We start from the raw sequence: 26,666 nt of genomic DNA on the forward strand, positions 1-26,666 counted from the left end.
GGCCAGCTCCGTCACGTCCGCCCGCCCGCGCGGCGATGACGTCACGCCCCAGGGCTGGCGTCACGTGCCCCCCCCGTCGGGGGCGGGCCTTGAGGGCGGCGCTTCCGGTTGGCGGAGCCTGGCGGTCAGAGCGGCAGCAGCGGCGGCGGCGGCCGAGACGCGGGGATGGCGGGCGCCGCGAGCGAAGCCCGGTTTGCCGGGCTGTCGCTGGTGCAGCTCAACGAGCTGCTGGAGGACGAGGGCCAGCTGACGGAGATGGTGCAGAAGATGGAGGAGGTGAGCCCAGCGCGGCGGCGGGGCCTGGGGGCCGGGGGCCGCGGCGGGCTGGGGCGGCCCGGGGCGCAGGCGGTGGCGCTGCCTCAAGTTGGGCTGAGGGGACTGGGGCGAGACGCGGGGGTCTTGCGACGGACCGGGGGTGAGGGGACGCGTCCTGAGACGGGCTCGGGGGCTGGCCGGGTCCCGGGGCCGGAGCGAGCGGGGAGCGGAGCCCGGCGGGCGCGCGCGGGGACGGGCGCGCTGTGGCCGCGTCTGAGGCGGCGGGGAGGGACCTGGGGGGATCGAGGTGAGTTGGAGAGGGTGGAGGGGACTGCGGTCGAGGATTCGGGATGACTGAGACCGGGGCTGGGGCTGGGCGGGGATTGGGAGGTTGGGGGGTCCCGGGGGACTGAGGCCGTTATTGGGGTCTGAGGATAGGTTTTGAGGGGCTGAGTGGACTGGCTGCGTTTGAGTCTTGGGATGTGGGGCTTCCAAGATGGATCTAGGGGGCTGAGTGTCTGTAGCTGTGTTCGGGAGGTAGTTCTGAGCTGGGCTTTAGGGTTGGGCAGGGGTCCCCGAGATTGGGAGACACGAGGCCACGGATTTAGCCAGGTTAGGATTTGCGGGGTCCGTGTATCTGGGGGTTCCCAAGAGTGTCAGAAGGGCCCTGCGGGGTCTGGTTTCATTTGGAAGTGGTCCTAGCAGAGTTACCCAGGGGGCTATTCTCTCCCGTCTGGTGGATGTGCCTTAGGGTGGCAGCAGGCTCCCTTTCTCTCTAAGAGTTGCGCCCCCCCCCCCCCACCCGCGCCCCATGGAAGAAGGGAATGTGGGAATTCTAGTATGGTGGTTTTGCCTGGCAGTGGCAGTGTCCTACCCCGCTGGGGCCAAGGAGGGTTCCTGGAGCTGTTTTTTGGGAAAAGAGAAACTGGGAATTGGGGGCTGACAGCTAACCCCTAGCTCTTTGATGGTCCAGGGTCTGCCCAGCTTCCAGAAGGCATGTGCCCACCCTGTTTCTGGTTATCGCACTCCACCCCTTGTGGCATGGTTTGCTCTCAGGGGTAACTGACTTTACTCTTGCATTTGCAGCATCTGCTTCCTTCTCTTCCTAACTCCCAACCCTTTTGAACTCTTGCTGTGAAAGTCCCATCCTGTGGGTCTGGGTCCCCTCCAGGCAGGTGGACCCAGGCTGATCTCGGCTCTCCCGGCCCCTCCACCACTCCTACTCCTTTGTGTCTGAAGTCTGAGCCTTCCCACGCCTCCAGGACTGAGCCTCTCACCCCGAAGCCCCAGTAGGGGCTTTTGGCTTTCTTTCCTAAGAGGGATTGTTCAGCACCCAGCCAGCCCCCTTAAAAGGGGGCTTGTATGGAGGTTGCACATTCAAAATCACTGGAAAACCCTCAACAGATCATTGTCTCAAGCTACAGAGAGGCCACTGTAGTAAGATGGTATCAGTCTTTCCATTAATACACCCCTTGTATTCACAGGCTTTGTAACTTGGCACATACAACTTTGCTCCGAGATGCAATTTACCCCATTTATGGTCTCCATGTGGCACTTTCCATTTTAGAGAATAATGAGTGACAAAATCCATCTTTCTTGACTGAATGAGAGTTTCGTGTCTTCAGAGAAAAGAAAATCTTTGCTTAGTTTCTGTGCTTTTCAGTTGCTGGGAGGCCTTTTGTTGATTATCAGCTGGCATCTTTCTAGTTTAATAATAAAATGATAGATGTCTTTTTCTAATGTTTTAACCCCACCTACAAGGTATTCTGCTATATGTGACTATTCTGTTTCAGTAAGAACAGAATACTGTAGTTATATTGGTGGAACATTAAGAGAAATAAACTGCCTTTTAGTGGAGGGAGGATTGTGGAAAGAATGGAGTAATTCTGCTGACTCCGAGGCTGTTAGGGACAGCTTCACTTGTTTCTTCTACCTAAGAAACTGGAGATGATTTTTTAAATGGAAGGGCAAATTAATCTAGCAGAATTTTTTTGTTTGATTTTTGAGTATAGGTGACCTTCATGCTAGACTGCCCTGTACGGATCCTGAGGGCTCACTGCCTCCACTGGATTAGACCACATAGTTCAAGCTAAATTACTCAGCAGTAGTTTGTTCTTCAGGGCGTAGTGCTTTCAAAACAAGGAAACTGACTGCGAAGACCAGCATGCCTTAGCCAGGCGGCTCACCTGGCCACCGTGACACTTAGCAATCCGATTGCTCTGGCTGGACGTGGCATGTTTCTGTAGGAACATGGAGCACGAACAGCCAGAGTTCTGGCCATCACAGTTTCACTCAGCTGTTACTGTTACGCGTTGCTTTATTTTCGAGTGGTTGTAAGACACAGTAGAAGGAAATACTTTGTGAACTGTCCACTCTTGACCAAGTGGAACATTTATGGTGTGTTAAAGAACAGGCGTTGGAATCATACATTCCAGGCTGGACTTGGCCGCTTCCCAGCAAGTCACTTCAGCTCTCTGAGCATCTATTGGGGCAGGATAATAGAATGTTTACTTCCTGGATTTGGTGCGGGGATTATGTGAGATAGTGCATGTTAGTCCTTAACACAGCATATAGTTAGTGCTCGATAAAGAGTAATTGTAATTATTAATAATCTGTAGTTCTTTCTTTTTAGAAAGGTTAACGACAATCATTAATACCAGATCATCCTGACAAGAATTTTAAGTACATTTTTATTTGCCATTAGTCTAAGAAACATTTTACCTTTCTACGGTTAAAATGATTACATATCTCAGTAGGTCTAGGACGAGACAGTAAATGGAACAGATCTTTCACAGCATAGATTCCCTTGACCTGAACCAATGCTTTTTTTTTCTTTTATTGTAAGAAGGAAGTGTTTTAAATTGTAGAGTAAGGCTTCTTCAAGCCTGAGGGGATATTTTGTGGCCACTGGAAAGTGTGGCTAGGTTTCAGAGGCATTCACTGCTAGGTTTAAGTACAGCAGTGCACTATGCCACACTTACATCGTTTTAATTGTGGTGTCTGAGCTTGAGCGCAGCGCAAGACATTCAAATCATCTCGGAGCCCTGGATGTTCTCATTTTCTGGCTCGTGTGTTTATCTTTTCCTGTTCCTCCTGTCCGTGTGCAGCTCCCTAAATGGAGCACAGCCCTAGTGATCTTACACTCTTTCCTGTTGCCGGGGCTGACGTTTCATATGCACACATTTTTATTTTTATTTAAAGTTATTTTTACATGGCAGTGGAATGCGCCTTTCTGTAGCGTCCACGTTAACCCTACTGGACTTGGCAAGGCGCTCCCTTAAAAGGAACTGTCGCTTAGGGGATTAGGCAGCTAACCGGGACCTCTCGGGTCACTTCTCCCAGTGTGTTCTCTGAGGAAACGCTGATGGGTTCGTGTTAAGTAAGGATCCCCCTGAGGATGCAAATTCAGGATCTTTCTCCCAGTGGCAAGTGAAAATGCCCACATGCGGAAATGCTGAGGGTCTGAAAAACAGATTGTTTTGCGGAAAGTCGAGAGTCTGGTCTGGAAGAAGGTGTTTCCCTAAGGCGTGTCCTGTGTGATTTGTGTGGGGCTGTGGAGCTGCCGTGTGAATCATGATGGCTCATTGAAATGCATCCACTCTGCTGTAAACCCGGACTGCTTCCCCAACACACACTCCCATCGCTGGTGGGACTGGTTTTCGGAGGCTGAGATTTAAACTCTTTGGGTGGGTACTACTGGAGTTTGCGTCTGTTCCTGTTGTGCAGTCATTAGTGTGTATGTAAAGCCTTCAGTTTTTCTGTTTAAATCTTCACTTTCATGGACCTATTTAAGTCTTGAGTAAAAAAGTACTGTGCCCAGGAATATTTTCTGAAATTCAATTTTATCTGATTTTACTTTTTTTAAAGGAGGCATCAAAGTTTCATAGAAAGAGCTTAGCTGAGAGTTGTGACCTCATTTCTGTTATTTAAACTCTGTGCTTCAGCCCCTCCACTGTAAAGTGAGGGTAGTAACTTGCCTGCCTTTTGGGGTTCTTGTGAGGGTAAACAGAATAGCAGGTGGAGGCAGTACGTGGCGCAGAGGAAGCTTTCAGTAGAGCCCAGCTCCCTTTCTTTAGTAAGAGATTTTCGGAATTGTTAGACTGGCTTAGATGAAGTCTGATCCCTTATTTTATTTAATTGCTCTGTACTTCTTTTGCATTGATTAAAAGTGCAGTGGGCTTGGCATAGTACAGAACTGGCTTTTGATACTAGCAGTGTGACCTTTGGCAAGTATTCAGTCTTTCCACTTGCAGTTTCCTCCTTGAAAACAAAGGGGTAATAACAGTAACCTACTTCATAGGGTTGTTGGGTGGATTAAATGAAATAAGTATATAAGATGCTTAACGTGGTACCTAGCACAGAGTGAACACAGTAAATTGTTATTATTAGCTAGTAAAGCTAAAACTTTGGGCCTTTTCAAGAAGATTCCATTTCAGTTCCAAGCTGTGGCGTGCTTCCTGTGTGCAAGGCATTGTAAAGGATAGAAACATGAATAGGGCATAATCCCTATATTATAAGATGGGCAAGATACCAAGTACACAAGCATCTACAGTACGAGAGAGATTAAGGGGTAGGGGGTTTCAGTTTGGGAAGATGAAAAAGTTGTGGGGATGGATAGTGGTGACACAGCAGTGTGAATGTAGTTAATGCCCCTCAGGTGTATACTTAAAAAGGGTTAAATGATAAATTTTATGTATATTTTATGACAGTTTTTCAAAAAGAATAAGAAAAAGGCCATGTGTGAATTGGAAATGACGTTGAAGGTCAGATGAAGAGAGGCTCTCTGGCTGGATTGGGTGCCGAGTGCCAGAGGTGACTTCGGTAGATGGGTAAGACTTAAGAAAATAAATGATCAAATACAGTAGTACCTATAAGACAGTATAGAATAATATAAGGAACATCTGTGTACCTGCCACCCGGCTTAGGAAGTAAACACTCCCAGCCCAGTGAGAAGCCCTCTTTGTGCTCCGTCCTGAGCATGCCCCACCCTGGGAGCTGCTGTCTTGAATTAGGTATTTATTTCTCTAAGTAGGATTTTGACAAACAGAAATGGGGGCTCGAGAAGAAGTGACAGCCTGAGCCTAGGCACAAAGCGGGAAGGCAGGGACAGGTTCTGTGACTGGTGAGTTACCATCTACTTGAGCCTGAACAGATTTGCTTATGAGTAGGGAGATGACGCACGGTAAGGCTGAAGGGGCAGAGTGCCGGGGGTGAGCTCCAGGGCGGGGAATTTGGTAGCCTGAGTTTCCCTGACTTTGGAGCAGAGGAACAGTGTGATGAGAGGTGCTCTGTAGGCGGATTAATTGGGCAGCAGTGTATGGGCTGGCTTCACATGGGGAGATTCGGGAAGACCAGGTCGAAGGTGGAAACAAGTGGAGGGAAGAAGAAATTAGGATTTGAGCTAGGCTTCCAGGAGAGAGAGCAGAGCAGCCTCCGGGGCTCCCTTCACACCTCAGTGCCCTCATGGAGTTGCCCCTCGCCCTCCCCTGCCCACCGAGAGACCTCATCAACGTATCCTTCCAGATGCCCTGCCCACTCCCTTAGTCACAGACACACGGTCCCTTAGCCTCTTTGTATACCTCTTCTGAGGCACTTGACACACATTTGTAAGTCATTTACTTCCCTGTTCCTGTGACTAGCCTGGAGGCTGCATTTTGTTGTGCTTATCATTGCGTCCTTGGCATCTAGCATGATGCCTTGCACACGGGATGTGCCCAGTTAGTGCTGCTGAGTGAGTGGAAATAACTGGGCTTCAAGTGGCAGTAAGAGAGTGAGGCAGGAGGAGGACAGAGGGGGTCGCTGAGACCGTGCCAGCCTAAGTGTGAGGGACAAGCAGGGTAGTTATGTGGCACTGGCTGGCAGGCAGTTGGAGGTGTAGTTCTGGACCTCAGGGAGCAGTCTGCTGAAATACAAACTTGGGCACTAATTTCCTCCAAGTGCTTGTTGAAATAGGGGAGACTATAAAAGTTTGAAAGGCCACGAGGAGTAATTAGCGGGTTGGGAGAAGGAAAGAGGGGCCAGGGAGAAACAAATCCAGTGACCTTATTTTACAGACCAGTTGACATCCTGTTAGAGCGCTTGTGCTGTAGCAGACCAGCCAAAAGAGGAACCTAGAAGTAGACCAAACTGTTTGAACCTCAGCCGTCCTGTGCAGGGTTGATGTGCTCTCCAGCTAAGCCAGCTTTGTTGTTGCTTTGGCCCTTATCACAGTATTTGTAGCAGTGTGTTGCTATGGGGATTACGCCAGGTACCAGTGCAGGGTTATCTGTAAGGACCTGTGTGTCAGCCACTGTTCACCTATGTAATTGCTGACGCAGACAACATGCTGGAACAAGAGCTGTAGTTGGTTTATTTCCTTCCTCAGCCGTGTGGGTTTTTCAGATTCCATCATTATGCACAACTATCTTACCCAAGGTACAAAGACAGAGGAAAGTTCTTGGTAGAATTTCTTCATAGGGAAGAGTGAAAGTAGAGGGAGATGTACCTTTATTGTCTCTAGGTTACATTGCAGTGTGTCAAGGGAAAGCTCCTAAAAGTGTTTCTCGTGGAATTGTGAGGAACATTGTTTGTTATTGTGCCAAAGAGTTTATGTGAAAAGCAGCTATTTGAATACAGTTGTGGTCACTTAACGACGGAGTTATGTTTTGAGAAATTTGTCATTAGCCAGTTTTGTCGTTGTGTGAACCTCATAGAGTGTGCTTTCACAAATCTAGATGGTATAGCCTACTACACACCTAGGCTATATGGCATTAATTTTTTTTTAATTTTTTTATTGTGGTCTAAATAGTTTATAACATTGTGAACTTTCAGTTGTACGTTAATATTCAAACATCATATAAATGTGCCCCTGCACCCCTTGTGCCCACCATCTCCCTTCCCCTGATAACCACTAAATTGTTCTCTTTGTCCATAAGTTTGTTTATATTCCACATATGAGTGAAATCATACGGTGTTTGTCTTTCTCTTTCTGGCTTATTTCACTTAACATGATGCCCTTGAGGTCCATCCCTGTGGCTGCAGATGGGACAATTGTCTTTTTTTACGGCTGAGTAGTATTCTATATGGCACTAATCTTATGGGACCACCATCATATATGCGCTCTGTTGTTGACCAAAACGTCATTATGTGGCACATGACTGTAGTTTACGTTACAAGCAGTGTCATAGTTAATGTTTCTTTCAAATAAAATCCTTTATTATTGTCAAGCTTAGTTAATGGCACCTCAAGGTTATTTTCATATCCGTAGCCCAGTGCCTGGGTTGGTGGAGGGATAGAGTAAGTGCTAATTACTGTTTGCCATCAGTCGGCAGCTTTCATTAATGTGAACACAGCTGAGGTCCAGGAAGTTTATTCATTTACTCAAGCTTTATGGAGCACCTTGGGGATGCGAAACTGCTAAGCCACATGGTTTTCATTTTTTGGGTTCACGCAGGTGTACAAAAGCTGATTTCACAAAACATTGTACATGGAAAACAGTAGTGATGCGGAGACCCCACAAACTTTTATGGGGCTGGGGGAGATCAGTGGGAATGTTTTCTGGAGGAGAGGACTCAGGAGCTGGGATTCAAAGGATGCATTAACCAGGTAATGAGAGAGAAGGGCTTCCAGGCCTGGGGGTGGGAAGCAGGAACAGAGGCATAGAGGAAAGAAGCCTAGAGAGAGCGTATGCAAGGAATATCACAGGCCTTGTTGGAGGGAACAGAGCAGGGCATGGTGGGGGACAAGGCCAGAGGGCAGGCAGAGACCAGATGCCTCGTAAAGAAGCTTGGGCTCTAGTCAGAGGGAGCCGTGGGAGAATTTTAAACCAGAGAGTGCTACAGTCACACTTCTGATGTCTGTAGATGATTCAGGCAGCCAGGGGAAGGATGGGTTTGAGGGGGATAAGACCAGAAAGCAGGGAGGTCAGTTAGAAGGCTGAAGGATAATACTAAAAAAGATCTTTGGGCAACCCAAATCACTGACCTTGAGGGCTTACACTGCACTCATCGCAGAGCCTGTTGTCTTGCTTTGCACACGGTTCCAGTAAAAACACATTTGGTTATATGGTTTATCTGTCAGTGGCAGACTTTTAAAGGGTGTAGGGAAAAAGGAGTAGGGCCAGTAACATCATCAAGAAATAAATGATAGAGAAAGAGGAGGCACAAGTCATAAAAAGCTGCACAAAAACATAAGGTCAACTCTTAAGCATAGTAGTTACTAAAATAGGATTTGGGTTGCTAGGAAACTTTGGGTACGGATTGACCTTCCTCAGTGTCAATTTCCTCATGTTTAAAATGAGAGTATTGCGATACTGTCCTGATTGAGTTGTTATGAGGATTAAATGAGGTGATACTGGGAAACTGCTGAACACAGTTCGTGGCAGTACGTGCCCAGGAACTGCAAGCTGTGACAGTTGTTGATGAATTGGTTGGAGCCGTTCGATTTAAGGAAGTGTTTCCCAACGTCTGGATTTTGATAGTGATGACTTTAAAAAGGATTCCTTCGTATGTGAATTTGGGAAACCTGTGGTTAAATAAGAGGGGTTTGGTTTTGTTTTGCTTTGTTTGGTCCTTCCTGCTAGGGTGTGTGGTGAAGCCCCAGAGGGGCATATGTTGCAGTATTTCCCAAACTCACCCGTCGCAGAACTGGTGGACTAGGTTCCCTGGGGCGCACTTTGGCAAATGCCTGTTCAGGGGATAAATGTATCCATCTGCTTCCGTAGCCCCTGGGTGTTGGTTTGTCACAGACAGTGCCACAGTTACTTGATATTCATAATGACAGTTTCGCCTCATCAAAAGCTGCCCTACTTTTCTGTGCTGTTTAAGAAGGCAGGGAAGTATATACTATTTGTTATTTCTGATCCCAGCTGATCAAATCTTTAAAAATAACATTTTTTCACATGTTTATTATAGAAAAACAATTTAAAATACAGAAAACTATAAAGAGGAAAAATGTAATCACATGTAATACCACCATCCAGAGATAGACACTGTTAAACATTTTCTACGTTTTCTGTCTTTTTTCTCATTAGGATCATTCTGTATATACATTTTTTTGGTTTGTTTTGTGTTGTTTTTTTCACCTAAAGTTATACTCTGGGCATTTTCTTATCAGAATACAAGAATATATCTGTGCCCTTTTTTTGTTAGAATATTCTTATATGACATGAATTTTAATGGCTACATGATATTTGATCATGTGGATATGTCATAGTTTATGTGACCATTCCCCTATTGAGTATTTAGATGCTTTTTTTGCTACCATAAATTATGTTGCAGTTAACATCTTTGAACATAAATCTGTTAAAATATCAACATTTCGTTGTTGTTTGAAAAGCAGTAAGTCTTAAGTATCTAGGCAGTTCTTTTAGTTAAAACATCTAATTCCCTCTGTCAGATATAATTGCAGTTTTTGTTATGAAATTAGAGTAATTTAGAGTAACTCTTCTCCTTTGACTAATCCCTTTCTCTCCCCATAGACTAAAAAAATAATCTCATTATTAGAATAGCATTTTCTCATACTGAGTAGTAAGATGAATAATTTCAGTCATGTGAGAGTAACTTTTATCTATTAAAACGAATTCTTGAGTCAGGTGTTGGAAAGTTCATGTCATGATGAATTTTAAATGTAAAAGCAAAATTGTCAAAAGATAGTGTCTTAATGCCATAAATCCAGGATCCGCCTGGACAGGGATTTTCTTATTTGCACCTGTGTAGAGACTACACCAGAAAATTCTCATACATGCGTTTCTTGTAAATTGTGGTTAAAAGGAAATAGAGAAGAGGAAAAAAACCCTTAAGCTCTGACTAAACAAGTGAATGCTTTGGTTGTTCGTCCTGGCCAGACTACTAAGAAGAAAAGCAGAGTTTAGAAATTTGGTCTTCTATAGGCTGCTTTCTTTTGGGGAGAGGAGGAGGGATCTGGATTTTAAAATTACAGTAGAAGCTGTTAATTGACTTCCCTCCACTTAACTGAAGTGTTCAGTAATTCTTCTCCAGTCCCTTCATCGAATATAATGATTGATGCCCCCCCATTATGGTTAGGTGCTTTCGCGTTTCTGCTCCCACGTGGCAGTTGCATACCTACCGAGAGTCAAACGCGTTTCCTCTGACCTGTTCATTCTGCTTTTATTTGTTGTCATTAAATGATTTCATTAAATACTCTGGCAACTGATGAACCGTGAGTGAAAAGAGGAAGAGTGAGAACTGTAAGCACAGTGCTTTAGAAAGAGTTACATAGAATGTGAGTCACTAGAAAAAAAACTTGCTAGTGAGTTAGGCGTGGACTAGATTGGGGAAGATGGAAGAATTCCAGAAGGCATCTGCTCTCCTTTTGCCTGTCCAGTGTCTTAAATTCTCCATATGGAAGGATGTGGTCTGGGTGGGAAAGAACTTTTGGAACTGGGGCCAGTGGACTCTTTCTCTAAGAAAAGACCTTTGCCTTATATGAAAAAGTAGACGGACGTGTATCTTTAACATTGTGTGTGTGTCTCGTGATTTACTGCTTTAACCAGACTGCTCAGTTAACTGGCAGCTAACTGGTTCTGCTAATCTGGAGTGAGGGCTTCTCATTGGCTTCCCTGGCTCACCTGCTGAGATTCTGATTCAGTAGGACTAGCCTGGGGCAAGTGTGACAAGCCCCTTGCTTTTAGGAGACTAGGGACAAAGGCAGTTAACTATGATCAGCTTTGGTGTCCCGTCTTGCCTTCTGCTCCACATCCCTCCCCTCCTCCACCCAGAGTCCCCAGGTGTTATAAGGCCAGTGATCCTAGGAAAGTAACATTTTATAGCACATGACAGTTATCAGAACTGGTCACACCTATTATTATATTTCTTTATTATTGACACAATTATCCACAAGTCCAAGAAGTAGGGAGATCTAGTTTTTTTCCTCTGAATATTCAAAAATAAGTCTTCTAGGAAAAAAAAGCTAACCCAAACACCTTGATGTGTTGTGCCTGCCAGAACTAGAAAACTGTCAAATTATGTGTCCCTGAGACCACTTAATTCTTCTCTGAGACGAGTCCATTTATTTTCATGCCTAGCTTTTTGCATTTCTGTGGTCACGTGCACTTAAAGCGCACAACATACTAATTCTTAAGATGCGAGCCTGCTCCACATGGAAGGGATTGTTCCAGTCTGCATCCTGCTGCCTGCTGCTTTCTGAGGGCAGCAAGTTTCATCTCAACAAGAAGGGTTTTGACATCTTCAATCAAAAATAGCAATCTTGATTAATATGTTGTTTGTTGAGTGGGTCGTTTTCTTGGAACATTTGATAAGCAGCTGGTAAATTTCCTTTCCCGAGTAGGCTATAGCCTTGGAGATGGTTTCACACAGCCCCCGAGATTGTTGTATTTTAGAACAGTTTCGTAATGTTCTACAGTTCTTTCACTGTATTTTTGTATTTTCAGATCTTTAATTTTGTTAACATATTAAACAGTTCAACTCTGCAACTGTTAAGTTTTTTCATTAAAACTCAAGGAACATTTGGATTGAGTTAAACCACGTTAGGGGTGTTTGCAGCACACCTCTGGAGTGGCGTGGGCTGGGATCACAGGCTCCGCCTGAAAGCCCACGTTCGACTGGAGGACTCTGGTGAAATGAGTTGTCACTGGGAAGGCCTTTGCACTGAACAGAAGATGAATTTGGGCTTTCTAATAAGCCAACACTTAATATTCAAGCCCAAACTCAAATTACATGTGACTTTGGTGAAATTTACCCTAAAATTAATTGGTGAGCTAGATCAAGAATAGTACAATAAGAGGACATGAGATTAACCTGGCTGAATGCGCGCCAGCCTTTGCATCACCTGATCGGTGAGCCTGCTGTATTCAAAGTCTTAATGCAACTTAAACTTTCCTGCTAGTAGAAAAGGACAAAGCCAGCATCTGTTTCATTCTTTGTCTTTGTATTATAGATAACTTTCAATTTAATTTTATCTGGAGAAGAAAACATCAAAATCAAAAGAAATTTTCCACCAAAAGGAACCAGTATGTCTTCGAGAAGGGCTGGTGCTGGTCAGGGGCAGCAGGCGCACAGGTGGTCCTGGGACATCTTGTTTTACCAGGGTAGGGAAGCTGTCAGAGCCCTGGGGTATGTGAGCTTAAGAGCCTGCTTGAAGTGTCTCCACTGGCCAGGGACAATTTGAGCATCAGAAAGATTCAGGACTGTAACTGATTGAAACACACAGAAAGATACAAATCCATTACTTAATACTGATACCCCTAAAAAAGCTTATTGGTCATTTTTGGAGGTTACTTGAGCATTAACTCAGTCTTCTAAAAGTTGGTTTAAAGGGGAAAGGGGTGCAGAATCAAACATTTATCCTGCTTTGCCTATATAAACTATTTTACATACTCAAAAACATGAGGCAGAAACCTCAGTAAAGAGGAATTCAAGCCAACACATGCAGAAGATGAAATTAAAGAATTGTTAATTTTAGTTCAGTGTGATTACGGCATTCTAGTTAGAGTTATAAAGTTCTTACCCATTAAAGATACATGTTAAAGTTTTTAAGGGTGAAATGATATGCTGCCTGAGATTTGCTTTAAAATACTTCAAAAAGTGAGGAGTGGACGGAATAAGATGGGCGAATGCCGCGGGTTGTTGCACCTGGAGAAGAGCACGCAGGGATTCACTGTGCTTACCTCTCCTTTTGCTCTGTGTTTGCATATATCCTCAAAAGGTAAATAGAAATGAGATTTAAATGATTGTTGGTACTTGAAAATAGAGAAATGATAGCAGACTAGATCCTACGGAATTAATTCACGCCCTAATCATGTAGAAAACACACTTGGAGACAAACTGTCCTGACACAGTAATGGGTAGTTTGCCTTAGAGCAATCACTGTCACAATCTTAATTTTTTCTACTTACATTTCACTTCCAAACCATTATCACTACTGTGGTGAAGTAGGAGTGCAAATAGTTTCCCAGTCAACGTGTAGTTGTTTGTAATAATCATTACTCTATGATGTTACTGTTTAAAAATTTATTATAAGCATTTAAAGAAGCTAATCTTCAGAGCAATTTAGCAAGTTTTTAAAAGTCAACTGATAGTGCCCTGAGGCCCCAGCAATCAAGATTCCTACAGATTAAGTCGAGCAAGAATTCAGGGAAATGCCCGAGTTGGCCTGGGTGCTGTACTAGGTTCTGGGCCTCAGGAAATGAATGACACAGCTCTCCTTTTAAGGGGCTTCGTGTTTTCATCGAAAGGGGGAGTGAGCTCAAATGTCATTTTATTTCATTGGGAAATCTATTCAGTTATATCAGTCAGGCAGCTGGCAAGACAGAGGGCACTCAGCTTGGGGGACTGGAGAGGCCTTTAAAGGCCTTCTTTACAAGGAGAGGGTGGGTGTAGACCCCCCCAGGGCTGGTACAGCACTAGCCACGGTTGTGCACATCTCCCCTCCAGGCCTGATAGGCAGAGCAGGGTGCAGAGAAACAAGAGAGGGAGAGAGAACTGCTTTGGTTGGGAGGGATCTGGCCACCTACAGGGACCCATAGAGTGAGGACCCCAGAGAACCCCCTCCTCATTTCATTCTTCCCCCACCCCCAGTCCCCATCGCTGATGCCAGCTCAAACCAGAAGGCAAGTGGCCTGTTGAAGTGGTCATTGTGGCCCCTGGGGCACAGAGCAGGATGGGGCGTGGATCTCAAGGACAGGCGGCAGATTCCAGCACTGTACTAGTTTCTTGTGGATGCCATGACAAATTCTCACAAATTCGGAGGCTTAAAACAAGAGAGATTTATTCTCTTACAGTTCTGGAGGCTAGAAGTCTGAAATCAAGGTGTCTGTGCTCCCTCCGGGGCTCAAGGGGAGAATGCGTGCCTTCCTCTTCCTGCTTCTAGTGATTGCTCACTTCCTTGGCTTGTGGCCACATCACTCCACTCTCTGCCTCTGTCTTCACATGGCCTTCTCCTCTGCGTATGTCTTCTCTTGTGTGTCTCTTATAAGGACACTTGTCATTGGATTTAGGGCCACCCAGATAATCTAGGATGACCACCTTGTCTCCAGATCCTTAGCTTAATTACATTTGCAAGGATCCTTTTTCTAGGTAAGGTCACATTCACAGGTTCCAGGATTAGAAGGTGGACACATCTTTTGGGGGGGCCACCATTCAGCCCACTGCAAGCACCTTTCACTCCCAGGAGAGTTAAAACTCCATCATGACACATTGGTAACTGATTGTTGGTGTACTTCTGTTGACTGTCTTCAGTGGACACACCCTCCAAGGGGGCAGGGACCTGCCTTTCCTGTTCACTTCTGTCTCCATTGCCTGCCCTGCCCGGAGCCAGCACATAAAAAAAAGCTTTTTTGGGGTGAGTGAATTAACAGACGAACGAACAAGCACAGCAGATGACAATGCAAACAGAGTGAAAGCAGGGGTCTGCTCTGTGAGTACACTAAACACCGTTCAGTGGGCGCTTTCAATGGGGGATCATATAGGACGTGAATTACACCGCAGTAAAGTTGTGCCTCAGAAGAGTGCCTGGTGATCAAGCGAGCAAGATGGTGTGGCTTTGTCTGGGGCTTGGGGAGGGCCGGAAAAGGCCCAAAGCCGTTGCCGGGGGCCTCTGTTAGGGCAGAGCTTTGGGGAAGGAGGGCATTCCAGGCTGAGGAGCCAGTGTGAGCAAAGTCATGGGTCGAGAGCATGTTATCTTCCAGGCACATGTTTACTTGTTAAATAAAATGTGATTGTTTACCTTGTGTAAATGCCGGGCCCTCTGGGGGCCGGGGGGTGGGGGGGGGCAGGTGAGAGGGAGCACCTGTGCCCCGAGTGCCCCACCCGCATGCCCCACCCGCATGCCGAGCACTGACTCCGTTTTGAGCATTTAAAGGCCTTCCAGTGCTATTAAGAATTTCCGTTTGTTTGTTGAAATTCGCTGACATAATGCAGTGCTGACGTTTACTTTGTTATGACAAGGATTATATGATATGTAAGAGGGAGTAAGGGGCCGCCTTGAGTACTCTGCCATAGCAAGATTCAGCTTGGAAATGTGGACACATCTGTCTGCCATATTGTTTAGGAGGACACCATTATAATTATAGATGAAGGAGCCAGACCGGCCAGCTTGAGTCAGACTTTCACATCTTAGAAGCGTCTGGTTTGGAAAACGTCCCCTGCAAGCCCAAACCTTTGACCCAGGCTGGCCAGCAGGCGCGGGCCACTTCCCATCCCTGTCTCGGGTGCCTCTCATCTGTAACCACTGCATGTGTCATCCAGAGGGGAGTTTCTGTCTCTCTTCTTTCTTGCCAGCTTTATTTTTTGCCACACTCCCCCACCCCAAATAAATAAATAAATAATGACATGCATTTGCAGTAGAATGTGCATTCTGTGAGAACTTCACATTTGGATGCAAGCATCCGGAGAGACAAAAGGGTCTCCACATTTCTGCCTGGACAAGTGAGTATAAAATACCTTGTTTTCTTTTTTAAAACAAAGGCAGCTTATTTCCCTAGAGCCTCTGCCCTTTTGGTTCTATTAATATCTAACAGGTTTTTTTTAATTAAAAAATGAGCATTCTGTAAATTTATACATGCTTGTTATAATGAATCAAGCGCTATGTACAAGTAGAGGGAAGTAAAAAAAAAAAGTCACACCATTCAGAGGTTGCTGTTGTTAACTTGGAGTGAACATCCTTCTAGACAGCTCTCTGCGCGCGTAGACAGTTGGGCGGAAGTAGCAGTATAAATGGGGTCCTATGTGAATGTTGCCATCTATCATGCCTCTTGTTTTTCTTTGATATGAGCAGAAAAAGAAACTGAAGTGAAACTGAGTACATTTATAAAAATGGTTCCTTACCACAGAGTGATTGTTTCCTGAAAAGATTTCTCTATGGTTAAGAAAAACGGTCAAGAGAACTGTCAGGAGGTTGGGACCCTATTTTCAATTTCAGGGACCTCTTGGCTCCAAACCTGGCTCCTAGAACACGGGGGGGCCTCTGCCGGCATTTTCAGATTTACTGTACAGCTTTGGTCACAGACGTCGAGGCTGGAATCGAGCTGAGAGGAGGTGGAGAGTGGGGCTGTGTGTCACCCAGAGTGGCTGCACTTGGGCCTTGCTGAGTGTGGTGTACACTGTCCCTAAGGACGGGCCCTGAGTCCCATCCTGCCCAGCTCGCCTTCGCTTTGCAAATGATAGAACAGGGGCCGGCCCCGTGGCTGAGTGGTTAGGTTTGCACGCTCTGCTGCGGCGGCCCAGGGTTTGACAGGTTTGGATCCTGGGCGCGGACGTGGCGCCGCTCATCAGGCCACGCTGAGGCGGCATCCCACATGCCACAACTAGAAGGACCCACAACTAAAAATACACAACTATATGCTGGGGGGATTCGGGGAGGAAAAAAAAAAAGATTGGCAACCGTTGTTAGCTCAGGTGCCAATCTTTTAAAAAAAAAAATGATAGAACAGGCTGCGTGTTTCTCCCCATTTTCCTCAATGGGAACAAGAGGAGGGAATATTATGAAGGAAAGAGTCTTTTTCTACATCTAATGCAGCATCAAAGGTGTGTACGGGGCCCATAGGAGTGTTGGAAGAGCTTTATCAGATGCTTAAGAAAAGACGCTCCTCCCCACCTCAGCGCAGGTGTCCTGGCCGTGGCCCCGCGGCCGTGTTCCCCTGCCACCATTGTCCCCCTGGAGAGTGCTGTGGGTGTACCCTGCATGGCTGCTTAGAATTTACTGATATTTATTTATGTAAAAATATCTGGGGGCTGGCCCGGTGGCGCAGCGATTAAGTGCCCACGTTCTGCTTCTTCATGGCCCTGGGTTCGCCAGTTCAGATCCCAGGTGCGGACACGGCACCTCTTGGCACGCCATGCTGTGGCAGGCATTCCACATATAAAGTAGAGGGAGATGGGCACGGATGTGAGCTCAGGGCCTGTTTTCCTCAGCAAAAAGAGGAGGATTGGCAGCAGATGTTAGCTCAGGGCTAATCTTCCTCAAAAAAAAAAAAAAAAATCTGAATATCCAAAGGATATAAAAAGTTACAGCAGCATAACGGTCATCAGTTGAAGTTTTAATTTGGTCTCTTTTGCTGGCTGGTGACTTCGACTTTGCCTTTATGCATCCTGTGCAGATGAGCTTCCTTTTGACTGTAGCCTGTGCTTCCTTGGGTTACTCTCTCCTAGGACTTTCTAGCATGGAGAAGAAGGGGGTTTTGACCGACTTAGACCCTACGAGAATAAGATTTATTTGCGGAGGTATTATACTGTGAAACTGAGGCAGGGACACTTAGCTGTATGTTGCAGTCGCCTGGGGAGCTTTGAAAAAATGTCCATGCATGGCCAAGTGGTTAAGGTTGCATGCTCTGCTTTGGAGGCTCGGGGTTCATCAGTTTGGATCCTGGATGTGGACCTATGCACCGCTCATCAAGCCATGCTGTGGCCGCGTCCCACATAGAGGAACTAGAATGACCTACAACTAGGATATACAACTATGTACTGAGGCTTTGGGGAAAGAAAGGAAAAAAAAGAGGAAGGTGGCAACAGATGTTCACTCAGAGCCAGTCTTCCTCACCAAAAAAAACAAATAAAAAGTGTGCCTGGGCCCCTCCTAGAGAGTTTGGCTGCTATGGGGTTGGTCTGGGTATTGGGGATTTTGTCGGGTGATTCTGACGTGCAGCTGAAGTTGAGAACCACTGCTGTAAAGTCATATTTAACAGCGTGCTAGGATTATGCACTTCCCTGGGTGCCAGTGCCTTTCCTGCGGTCACCTTGGGAGACCTGAGCTTACAGTGCTGCCTTTGCTTAAGAGTTTTGGAGAAATCCTGCTTTCGGAATTACCCTTAGATCTAATGTGAGACTCCCCGACAGACTCAGGCTCAAAGGACAGTGTCAAGGGAGCCTGCCTGTTGCGGAAAGGATTGGGGGCAGTTATTGCTTGACAAACACGGCTCTTCTTTTTTTTTTTTTTCACTGTCGATTTTGTTACCCACCTTGTTTGTCGGACCTGATCTCAAGTGACTGGCTTTTTGTGGGTGGGGAAGGGTCATTCTGACTCTTTCGGTGGATGCTGAGTGGCTGATATGTGCTCGGTACTGGGCACGCCACAGATGACAGGATATTGCCTATGTCATTAATATTCCAGTGGGGGAGACAGTGAGCAAGAAACCAGATTTGATATTCACTGATTGCAATTAGTGGCAGGACAGAAAAGAGTGCTGTGACAGAGGGTGACTGCCAGCTTAGATAGGACGGTCAGCGAGGCCTCTGAGGGCAAGGCATTAAGCTTGGGCCTGACAATGAGCAGGAGCCGGATGGAAGAGCAGACCTGAGTGCCAGAGGCCTGTGGAGGGAAGAGTTCCATTTATTCTCAGGACAGGGCGAGTGGGAACAGGTCACCCTGAATCTCAGAGATCGGGGCATGGCAAGTTCGGTTCCATTTGTGCTGACTCTGAGTTTAGGTGAGGACAGAAGCGCTCATGTTCCACTCATTGCTCAGGGCCTGGAAAATAATAGTTGCTCAGTAAATGTTTATTGAACAAAGAATTGATTGAGTCAGAATTTCGCGTGCACAGAGCAGTGAGTCTGGGAGCAGGCGTCTAGGTCTTCACTGTGGCCTCCAACCCCTGCCCTCTTCTCATCCATCAGATGAGACCAGTGGGAGGAAAAGATCTCATCAGCAGTTGGTTTGTTTATAACTAAACTTTGAATTTTGAGATAATTGTAGATTCGTATGCCATTGGAAGAAACAGTACAGAGATACTGTATGTATCTTCACCCAGTTTCCCCCAATGGCAGCATCTTACAGAATTCTAGTCCACTCTCACAGTCAGGATAGCGACACTGATACAGTCAGCATAGGGAACAGGAGAACATTCCATCACCACGAAGATCCTTCATGTTGTCCTTGTAGCCACTTCCCTCCCCCAGCCACTAATCTGTCTGCATTTCTGTAATTCTCTCATTTCAAGAATGTTGTATACTCGGAATCATAGAGTATGTGACTCTCTGGGTTGGCTTTTTTCACTCAGCAGAATTCCCTGGAGCTTCATCCAAATTGCCATGTGTATCCACAGTTGGTTCTTTTTTATGGCTGAGTAGTGTTCCCTGGTGTGGATGGAACTCACTTTGGTTAACCATTCACTTGCCGAAGGACACCTGGGTTGCTTCAAGGTTTTGGCTGTTACAAATAAAGCTGTTCTGAACGTTCACGTACAGGTTTTCGTGTGAATATAAATGTTCATTTCTCTGGGATAAATACCCAGGAGTACAATTTCGGGGTCATATGGTAGTTGCATGTTTAGTTTTAAAAGAAGTTGCTGAGCTGTCTTCCAGAGTGGCTGTGCAATGGTTTATTTTTGTTTGTTCTTTTAAATGGCTTAACAATCGAAGGAAAGACTCTCCTGCAGGACCTCGGGATACAGTGCACATGGAGGGCGAGCCCCTGTAAGGGGGAGGCGGGGAGCGAGTGAGGGGAGCCCCCTCCTAGGGCCCTTCCGAAACCCCGAGATAGCAGAAACCCTGTTTAAACTCAGTCTTTCCAGCCCCCAACAGAAACTATTTCTACTGCACTAATTTTAGTGTTGAGTTAGAGGCTTAATTTTCTATCTTAATGTAAATCCTTAATTTAAATTCTGTTTTGAGCTGGCCTAATCTTTCAGGCCCTGCACCCAGCTCATCTGTGTGGAGAGAGAGATTATGTGTCTGCTGAAGAGCCCCCAGCCTGGTGGTCAGGGCCTCCTGGTGGAGGCGTCCATCCAAGGGCTTTCCCTTTGTTCTCTTCCTTCACTAAGTTGTGCGTGCGTGTGTGTGTGTGTGCACACGCCTCTATGAGTGTGCTGGAAACTGGGCATGAGCAACAAATGGGTATGGCTGAGGGGAGGGGTGCAGAGCAGAGGCAGCGCAGCCAGGAATCTATACTCAAACTATCAAGAGGAAGGAAGTAGCAGCGAAAATAGCCTGGGTGCAGTGGTAGGAAATATTAAGGGGAAAAACGAGATGCCTGGCGTCGGGGTGAAGAAGAGCTCCTAAAAACGCGGGCATGTGTGGGGAAGGAATTGTGTGTTGTTGAAACTTCAAATCCAGAATGTGAGCAGTGGGCAGGCCGCGCTGGAGGAAGCCGATCAAGGTGAGTGAAAGGGGAGCTGGAGGACATGGCACGGATGCCTTGTGTTTTTTGGTTTTTCTTTAATATACTTTTGCTAAGTTTTATTAGGAGCTCCTTTCCTTTTTCTCAGACCTTCCATTTCTCCCTCTCACTCCTGACGTCCAGGCGGGCTTCTCTACCTCCCAAATAACCTGTCCCCACTTGGAGAATGGAACCCTGTTGGGCAAGTAAGTCCCCCTTGCCCAGCCTTGGGTCAGCCTCACTGAGGGACTGGCCAGGAGCTGGCGAGATGAGGCCCTCCCCTCAGCCAGGAAGAGCTGGTGCTGGGGTGGGGGAGGGACGAGGGCAGGATCCTGTAAACGGAATTCATCCCTGGGGCCTCAGGCTTTCGTGCTTGAGCTGTAAGCCTGAGTGTTAAGCCTGAATTGACATTGCACTGACTGGTCCTCCTCTGATAAAAGCGATTCTTTAACTCTCTGGAGTAGCAGGAACTTGTTTTGAAAAAATCTAGCCCTAAATCTTTACAGCTGTCTATTCCTGCAAGCACAGTGGCGGGAGTAAGGAACTCCAGGCACGGCGCAGCTGCTGAAGCGAAAGCCTCGACAGGTCACAAGACAAAGCCCATCTTGCAAACTGGTTGGAAAGGAAGTGGCCTCACTGTTTAAGAATAGGGGGCAGTGTCCAAACTAGAAATCTGAGAGGCTGGAGTCTTTGGGGCTGGGAATGGCTGCCCCGCACGTGGCCCAGCCTGGAGACACAGCCAAACGGAAGCAGATGTGGCAGCTCCTGGGCGTGGGGTGTGGGAACCTCTGGGGACTTGCCTATGAACTAACACACTTTGGTTCTCATCATCCTGTGTGTTCCTTGCAGACACAGAACGTTCAGCTTAACAAAGAAATGACGCTGGCCAGCAACCGGAGCCTGGCAGAAGGAAACCTTTTGTACCAGCCCCAACTGGATGCTCTGAAAGCACGTTTGACCCAAAAATACCAGGAACTTCAGGTTCTCTTTGAAGCCTATCAGATAAAGAAGACCAAATTAGGTAACTTTTTTAGGGTGATCTTTCAAGAATAAAAAGTTGAGGGCCAGCCTGGTGGTGTAGTGGTTAAATTTGCATGCTTTGCTTTGGTGGCCCAGGGTTTGGAGGTTCGAATCCCAGGCACGGACCCACACACTGCTCATCAAGCCACCCTGTGGCAGTGGCCCACATACCAGATGTTAGCTCAGGGCCACTCTTCCTCACCAAAAAAACAAAAATAAAGAAAAAAAGAATAAAGAGTTGAGGGAAGGACACATTTTCAAGCTGTTGCACTACCAGGAAAGAAATATTATTATGAGAAAATTTCAGATTAAGACAGTAATTACTGCCACAAAGAAATGGTTTATATTTAGAATTGTCACCAATTTAGAAAAGAGACTTAACTACTTTTTAAATAAGACTCCACCTTCTCCAAACAGCATTAGGAAAGAGGCAGTTTTCTGAATTATGGTTCAACAAATGTGTTATCTTGTGAAGTTAGCCCTCAGAATTAACTCTGAAAAATACTCCTCACTGGAACATTTTATTTTAATGTCACACTTTGATTCACAGCCATTTTGAAGAGAGCGTGGAGTTGGATATTGTTCGAGTCCTGCATACTTTGGATTGCTTTCGAAGAGACTTAGATTAGAGAAGGTTAAAGATTACCCCCTGCAGAGAGGTTTACAGAGACTTCTGATGCCCAAATCCCCTTTCATTGTCTCCGTAAAGGCAGCAAAAATGGACTTTAATGTGCCCACCAGAGTGAATAAAGTTGAAAAGGCTGGCACTGCCCAGTGCTGTTAGGAGTGTAAACTGGTAAGACCACCTCGGAAAAGCTGCTTGGCGGTCCCTGCTAACGTGAGAGATGTGCGTGCTCTGGGATTCAGCACTTCCACTCCGGGTCTGTTTCCAGCAGCAGTGCGCATTTATGTCTCTCAGAAGATGCACAAGAATGGTCATTGGAGCTGTATTCCTGACAGCCAGATGTGGAAACAGTGTAGACGACAGGCTACAGAGGGATGGGTTAGTTGTGATATTTACACAATGGACACAGCAGTGAAGGAGACAGCTGCTGACTCAGACAGATTCATATGACACTAGGGTGAGATCAGAGACCTGGTGTGAGCGCAGGAAGCCGGCGCAGAGCACACACTGTGATGCCGCTTGTGTGAGGTTCAGGACCGGGTGGCACTCCAGGGTGGTGCAGGTCGGCACAGGGCCTCCCTCTGGGGGGCGTTGCTGGGGGTGGGCCTGAGGGAGCTTTGCAAATATGCTATGTCCTGAGCTGGTGCTGGTTGCTGGGGTTTAGACATATGTAAAAAATCAGGTGATACACTTAATGACGTGTATGCTTTATGTAAGTTATCACTCAGAAATACAAGGGACATATGTAACGGGGTGTTCCGTACAGCTCTCTAGGGCAGCGCTGATGCTCGGCGCGCTGATGCATGTGCAGCCCCGAGTGCCCACGCTGGTCCGTGCACTTGTTCCTCCCCTGGAGTTTAAGCCTTACTTCACTTTCAGCTTCCTGGAAAGTCAGCTCTCAGAAGGTTTGACTCTCCTAGTGCCTTTCCAGTTACAAGGCACTCCTCCTCTGGCAGGGGAGGGAAGGAGGCGGAGGAGCAGGTTTTGAAGGGCTGGGGGTCGTGCCCCTCTCATCGCGCCGCCTCCTCTTCCAGATAAGCAGTCCAGCAGTGCTTCCTTGGAGACCCTGCTAGCACTTCTTCAGGCGGAAGGGGCCAAGATCGAGGAAGACACCGAGGTAAAGCCAGCCAGCCTTGGTGGAGTGCCCAGGGCACAGTTACCCGTGTCCTGGCCACTTTGGGCCCAGTTCCCTCGGGGACAGTGAGTGCCACATCTCCATGGCCAGGAGATGGTGCCTCCCGCGTGTGTAAGCTGCACGTGAGCCTGGGCAGCCTGGCCTGTGGTCAGAGAAAGTGCCAAGCTGAGGTCTGGTCCTCAAGTGAGGGATGCACGCTGCCCTGTGAATTGGCACTGGTCCTGTGGGTGCCAGTGGCTGAGCTCCCATTCGCTCTGAGTCAGCTGGTGGGGCAGGGCCTGTGGGATGTGGCCAGCTGGGCTCTTGAGGCTGGAGCCTCACTAAGTGATAAATGAGTCAGGGTTGAAAGTTGCGCAGTTGTAGCGCATCAGGGCTGGCAGCGTGTTACCAAGTTAGGCTACTTGGTCTAATTAACCATCGCCATTAGGCGGGAGCCCTGATGGGCACGAGCAAATTTCTGTCCTGCTGACTCCGAACGGGGCCAGTCTGTCAGGATGCGGCTGGTGGAAGGAAGGAAACACTGGATTCCAGTTGGTTTAACGCAGGAGGGTCAGAACTGGGTGCAGTGGTTTCCTCTCCGGGCCGGGAGAGCCAGCAGCTCGGGGCTTCGTCTTAAGGCTGGCTCTCCCCACGGCCTGCTGCCTGTCTGGCCTGTGGTTTGGGAGGGTGGGGTAGGCATGACCAGCCCATCTGTCCAGGGCAGAGCCCCCACTGAGGACAGCAGCATGGAGCGGTGGCAGATAGCAGAAGGGGACAGGTGTTGGGAGGAAGCTGGGTGCTGCCTCTCCCTGCGCACCGGGTAGTGAGGGAGCGCCTTCCCTCACAGCTGACCTTCCCTGTAATTGGGTTTCTCCTGCTGCTTCCAGAACATGGCAGAGAAGTTTCTCGATGGAGAGCTTCCTCTCGACTCCTTCATCGATGTCTACCAGAGCAAGCGGAAACTGGCCCACATGCGCAGAGTTAAAATTGAGAAGCTCCAGGAGATGGTGCTGAAGGGGCAGAGACTTCCGCAGGCCCCAGCTCCGGCCCCGCTGCCCCCCAGGGTGCCCGAACCAGTGCCCGCTGCCGCCCTGCCCTACTCCACCTCGGAGGCCAGCGGGCCCCCGTCAGTCGTGCCTCGGCGCATCCCACCCCCACCGCCCCCGGTGCCTGCAGGACGGTCAGCCACGCCATTTACCGCCGCCTTGGCCTCAGGACAGGCCTTTCCGTACCCAGGATCACAGTGCCCGCCCCTGCCCCCCCGCGTGGGCCTTCCCCCGCCCCAAGGATTCTCCACACAGTTTGTGTCACCATACCCGCCACCTCTCCCCCAGAGACCCCCACCCCGGCTGCCTCACCAGCCGGGCTTCATCCTCCAGTGAGTGGCCCTCGGCCTCCTGGGAGGCTCCCTCACCTGCGCCTGCTGGCCGGGGTTCCGCACACACCGGGGAGGCTTCGAGGACCAGGTGCTCTGCCAAGGGCTCTGGTGCCCTGGGCCGGGATGTCCATCTGATTTTAGAACTGTAGGTCAGTGGTAAGTAGACGTAGAAACCAGTCGTGTACACCCAGGCGGCTGTGTGTGCTGGGCCTCCGCCTGGCATCCCTGTGGTTGCGCTGGTTTGCGTTCTCGGTATCATTTCTAAGTCTCGTAGTGTTGATGAACTCACGAGTTTGGAGGAAAAAGCCTCCCTCCGTTCCTGTTTAGAATCGTGGTCCTCCTGTTGCAGCTTTATCTAGTAAGCATGGTTCATCATTTCTGGTTTGTTTTCAAAAGACAGTTGTGTGTGTCCCAGCCCGCCGCCCGCCGCAGCCCCTGGTACGGGTTGGTTGGGTGGGCTAGCCGAGAAGGTGCTTGCTTAATCTGTGTGGGGTGGTCGTCAGTCACCCCCTCCTCTCCTGAACGTGGGTGTTTCAAAGCCACACGCAGAGTTTGCACTTGGCCCACTGCCACGGCCTCGCCGGGCGAGTTGCGGCCGGCCCTGAGGAGATGGCTCTGAGCTGGACTTTGCACAGCAGATGATGTTCCGGGCTCTCCTGCTCTCCCTCCGCCTCGAGCCAGCCCTGAGGGTTTCTATGAAGAAATACTCCCCCCGTATTTTTACTACATGTGTAATTTTCCTATTTTTTATTGGCAAAGAAAACTTTTTTGACACAAGACCATTCAGGGAAACTATAAAAATGCACATACTGTTCTGAGCAGAGTGAAGTGCACACGAAGTGAATGCAGTGCCCTTCTTGGAAGTAGTGCCCAGTCGCACCGCGGCCCGTGCTGTGCCTTAGCTTCACCTGGTGCCAGTGAGGGGCAGCCGTGGCTCCCCTGTGGGCCTCAGGACGGGCAGGCGGTGGGGGCTGTTACCAGCTGCTGTTGCCACCACCCTTGGTGGCTCTAGGTTCCACAGGGGCTTGTTTGCATTGTTTTGTTGCCGCTGGAGGAAAAGTCTGCCCACCTTGAGCCAGGATCCTCTTAGCCAGTGTTCTCTGCCCCTGGCTGGCTGGGCCTCAGGACACGAGTGGGGCAGGGATGCCAGCAGCATTCAGCTGGGTTTGGAGAAGCCCGCCCCCTGAGATTAGAGGGCCCCAGCACACTCAGACCTCTGGCAGCGCCCCAGGCTCTTCCTTCCCCTCTGGGTTCTCACCCACACGTGCCGAATTCCCAGGGCTCGTGGGGGTGGGGGGAAGGCCACCCCCCACCTGTTGGCAAAAAAGGGCTGTGTGCTCATTGGTGAACCCCTGGCCCCAGCCTGTGACCACTCACCCAGCTGGCTGCCACCCAGGTGACAGAATCAAGGCAGAGCTCAAATGGCATCTGTCCCAGCGGGCCACGGGCAAGGCCACCAAACTTTGTACTCAATTACTGTGCAGTTCTCCTGGACTTGAACTCTGTGTCATAATTGTCTTTTTAAAAGCTGTACAGGACTCAGTGCCATGCCAATCAGGTGGGCCTACCATGTTCTGTGAATCTTGAGAGTGCGGTGCCACCACCTGATACCTCTGCCACGTGCCCCGCTGTCGGGGTGCCCGCAGCCCGCACGGGGCGCAGCCAAACGTGTGAGCTCGATGTTGACATGGTGCAGGGGCCTCCAGGCTGGCCTCGCCATCTCTGCAGGGCCACGTCTGAGCTGTGTTTGTAAAGCTGTAGGACCCTTTTTAATAAAGAGAGAATTGTTAACAACAGCCCTGTCATTTATTTACCTGGGACGTTGGTGATGGGTTTGGTTCTAGAATATCAGTGATCCACTTTGAACAGTGAAGCGAGCTGGCTTGTCTATTGAAGTTAAAAGCCTGGGCTGGCCCCGGGGCCAAGTGGTTAAGTTCGTGCACTCCACTTCAGCGGCCCAGGGTTTTGTCAGTTCAGAGCCTGGGTGTGGACATGGCACTGCTTATCAATCCACGGTGAGGCGGCGTCCCACATGCCACAACTAGAAGGACCTACAACTAGCATGTACAACTATATACTGGGGGGCTTTGAGGAGAAGAAAAAAAAAAAATTGGCAACAGATGTTAGCTCAGAGCCAATCTTAAAGCCCCCGAGACAGCCAAAGTGTCTGCTTGTCCAGGGTCCCCAGCACTAAGGGCAGGGCCTTTTCCCTTTGATCATAGTGTCAT

The 26,666-nt window shown here is 48.2% G+C and overlaps 1 protein-coding gene across 1 annotated transcript; it reads left to right on the top strand.

The window, feature by feature from the left end:
- The first annotated feature begins 98 nt into the window (after positions 1 to 98).
- On the top strand, positions 99 to 26,234 carry VPS37B (VPS37B subunit of ESCRT-I). The gene is made up of 4 exons (XM_046640478.1): positions 99 to 276; positions 21,151 to 21,322; positions 22,981 to 23,063; positions 23,948 to 26,234. Exons 1-4 carry the CDS (start codon positions 166 to 168, stop codon positions 24,440 to 24,442), a joined length of 861 nt encoding a protein of 286 aa, XP_046496434.1. The 5' UTR covers positions 99 to 165; the 3' UTR covers positions 24,443 to 26,234.
- Positions 26,235 to 26,666: the final 432 nt, after the last annotated feature.

Source organism: Equus quagga, chromosome 15 (assembly GCF_021613505.1).
Source record: "Equus quagga isolate Etosha38 chromosome 15, UCLA_HA_Equagga_1.0, whole genome shotgun sequence".
In the NCBI taxonomy this organism is placed as follows: Eukaryota; Metazoa; Chordata; class Mammalia; order Perissodactyla; family Equidae; genus Equus; species Equus quagga.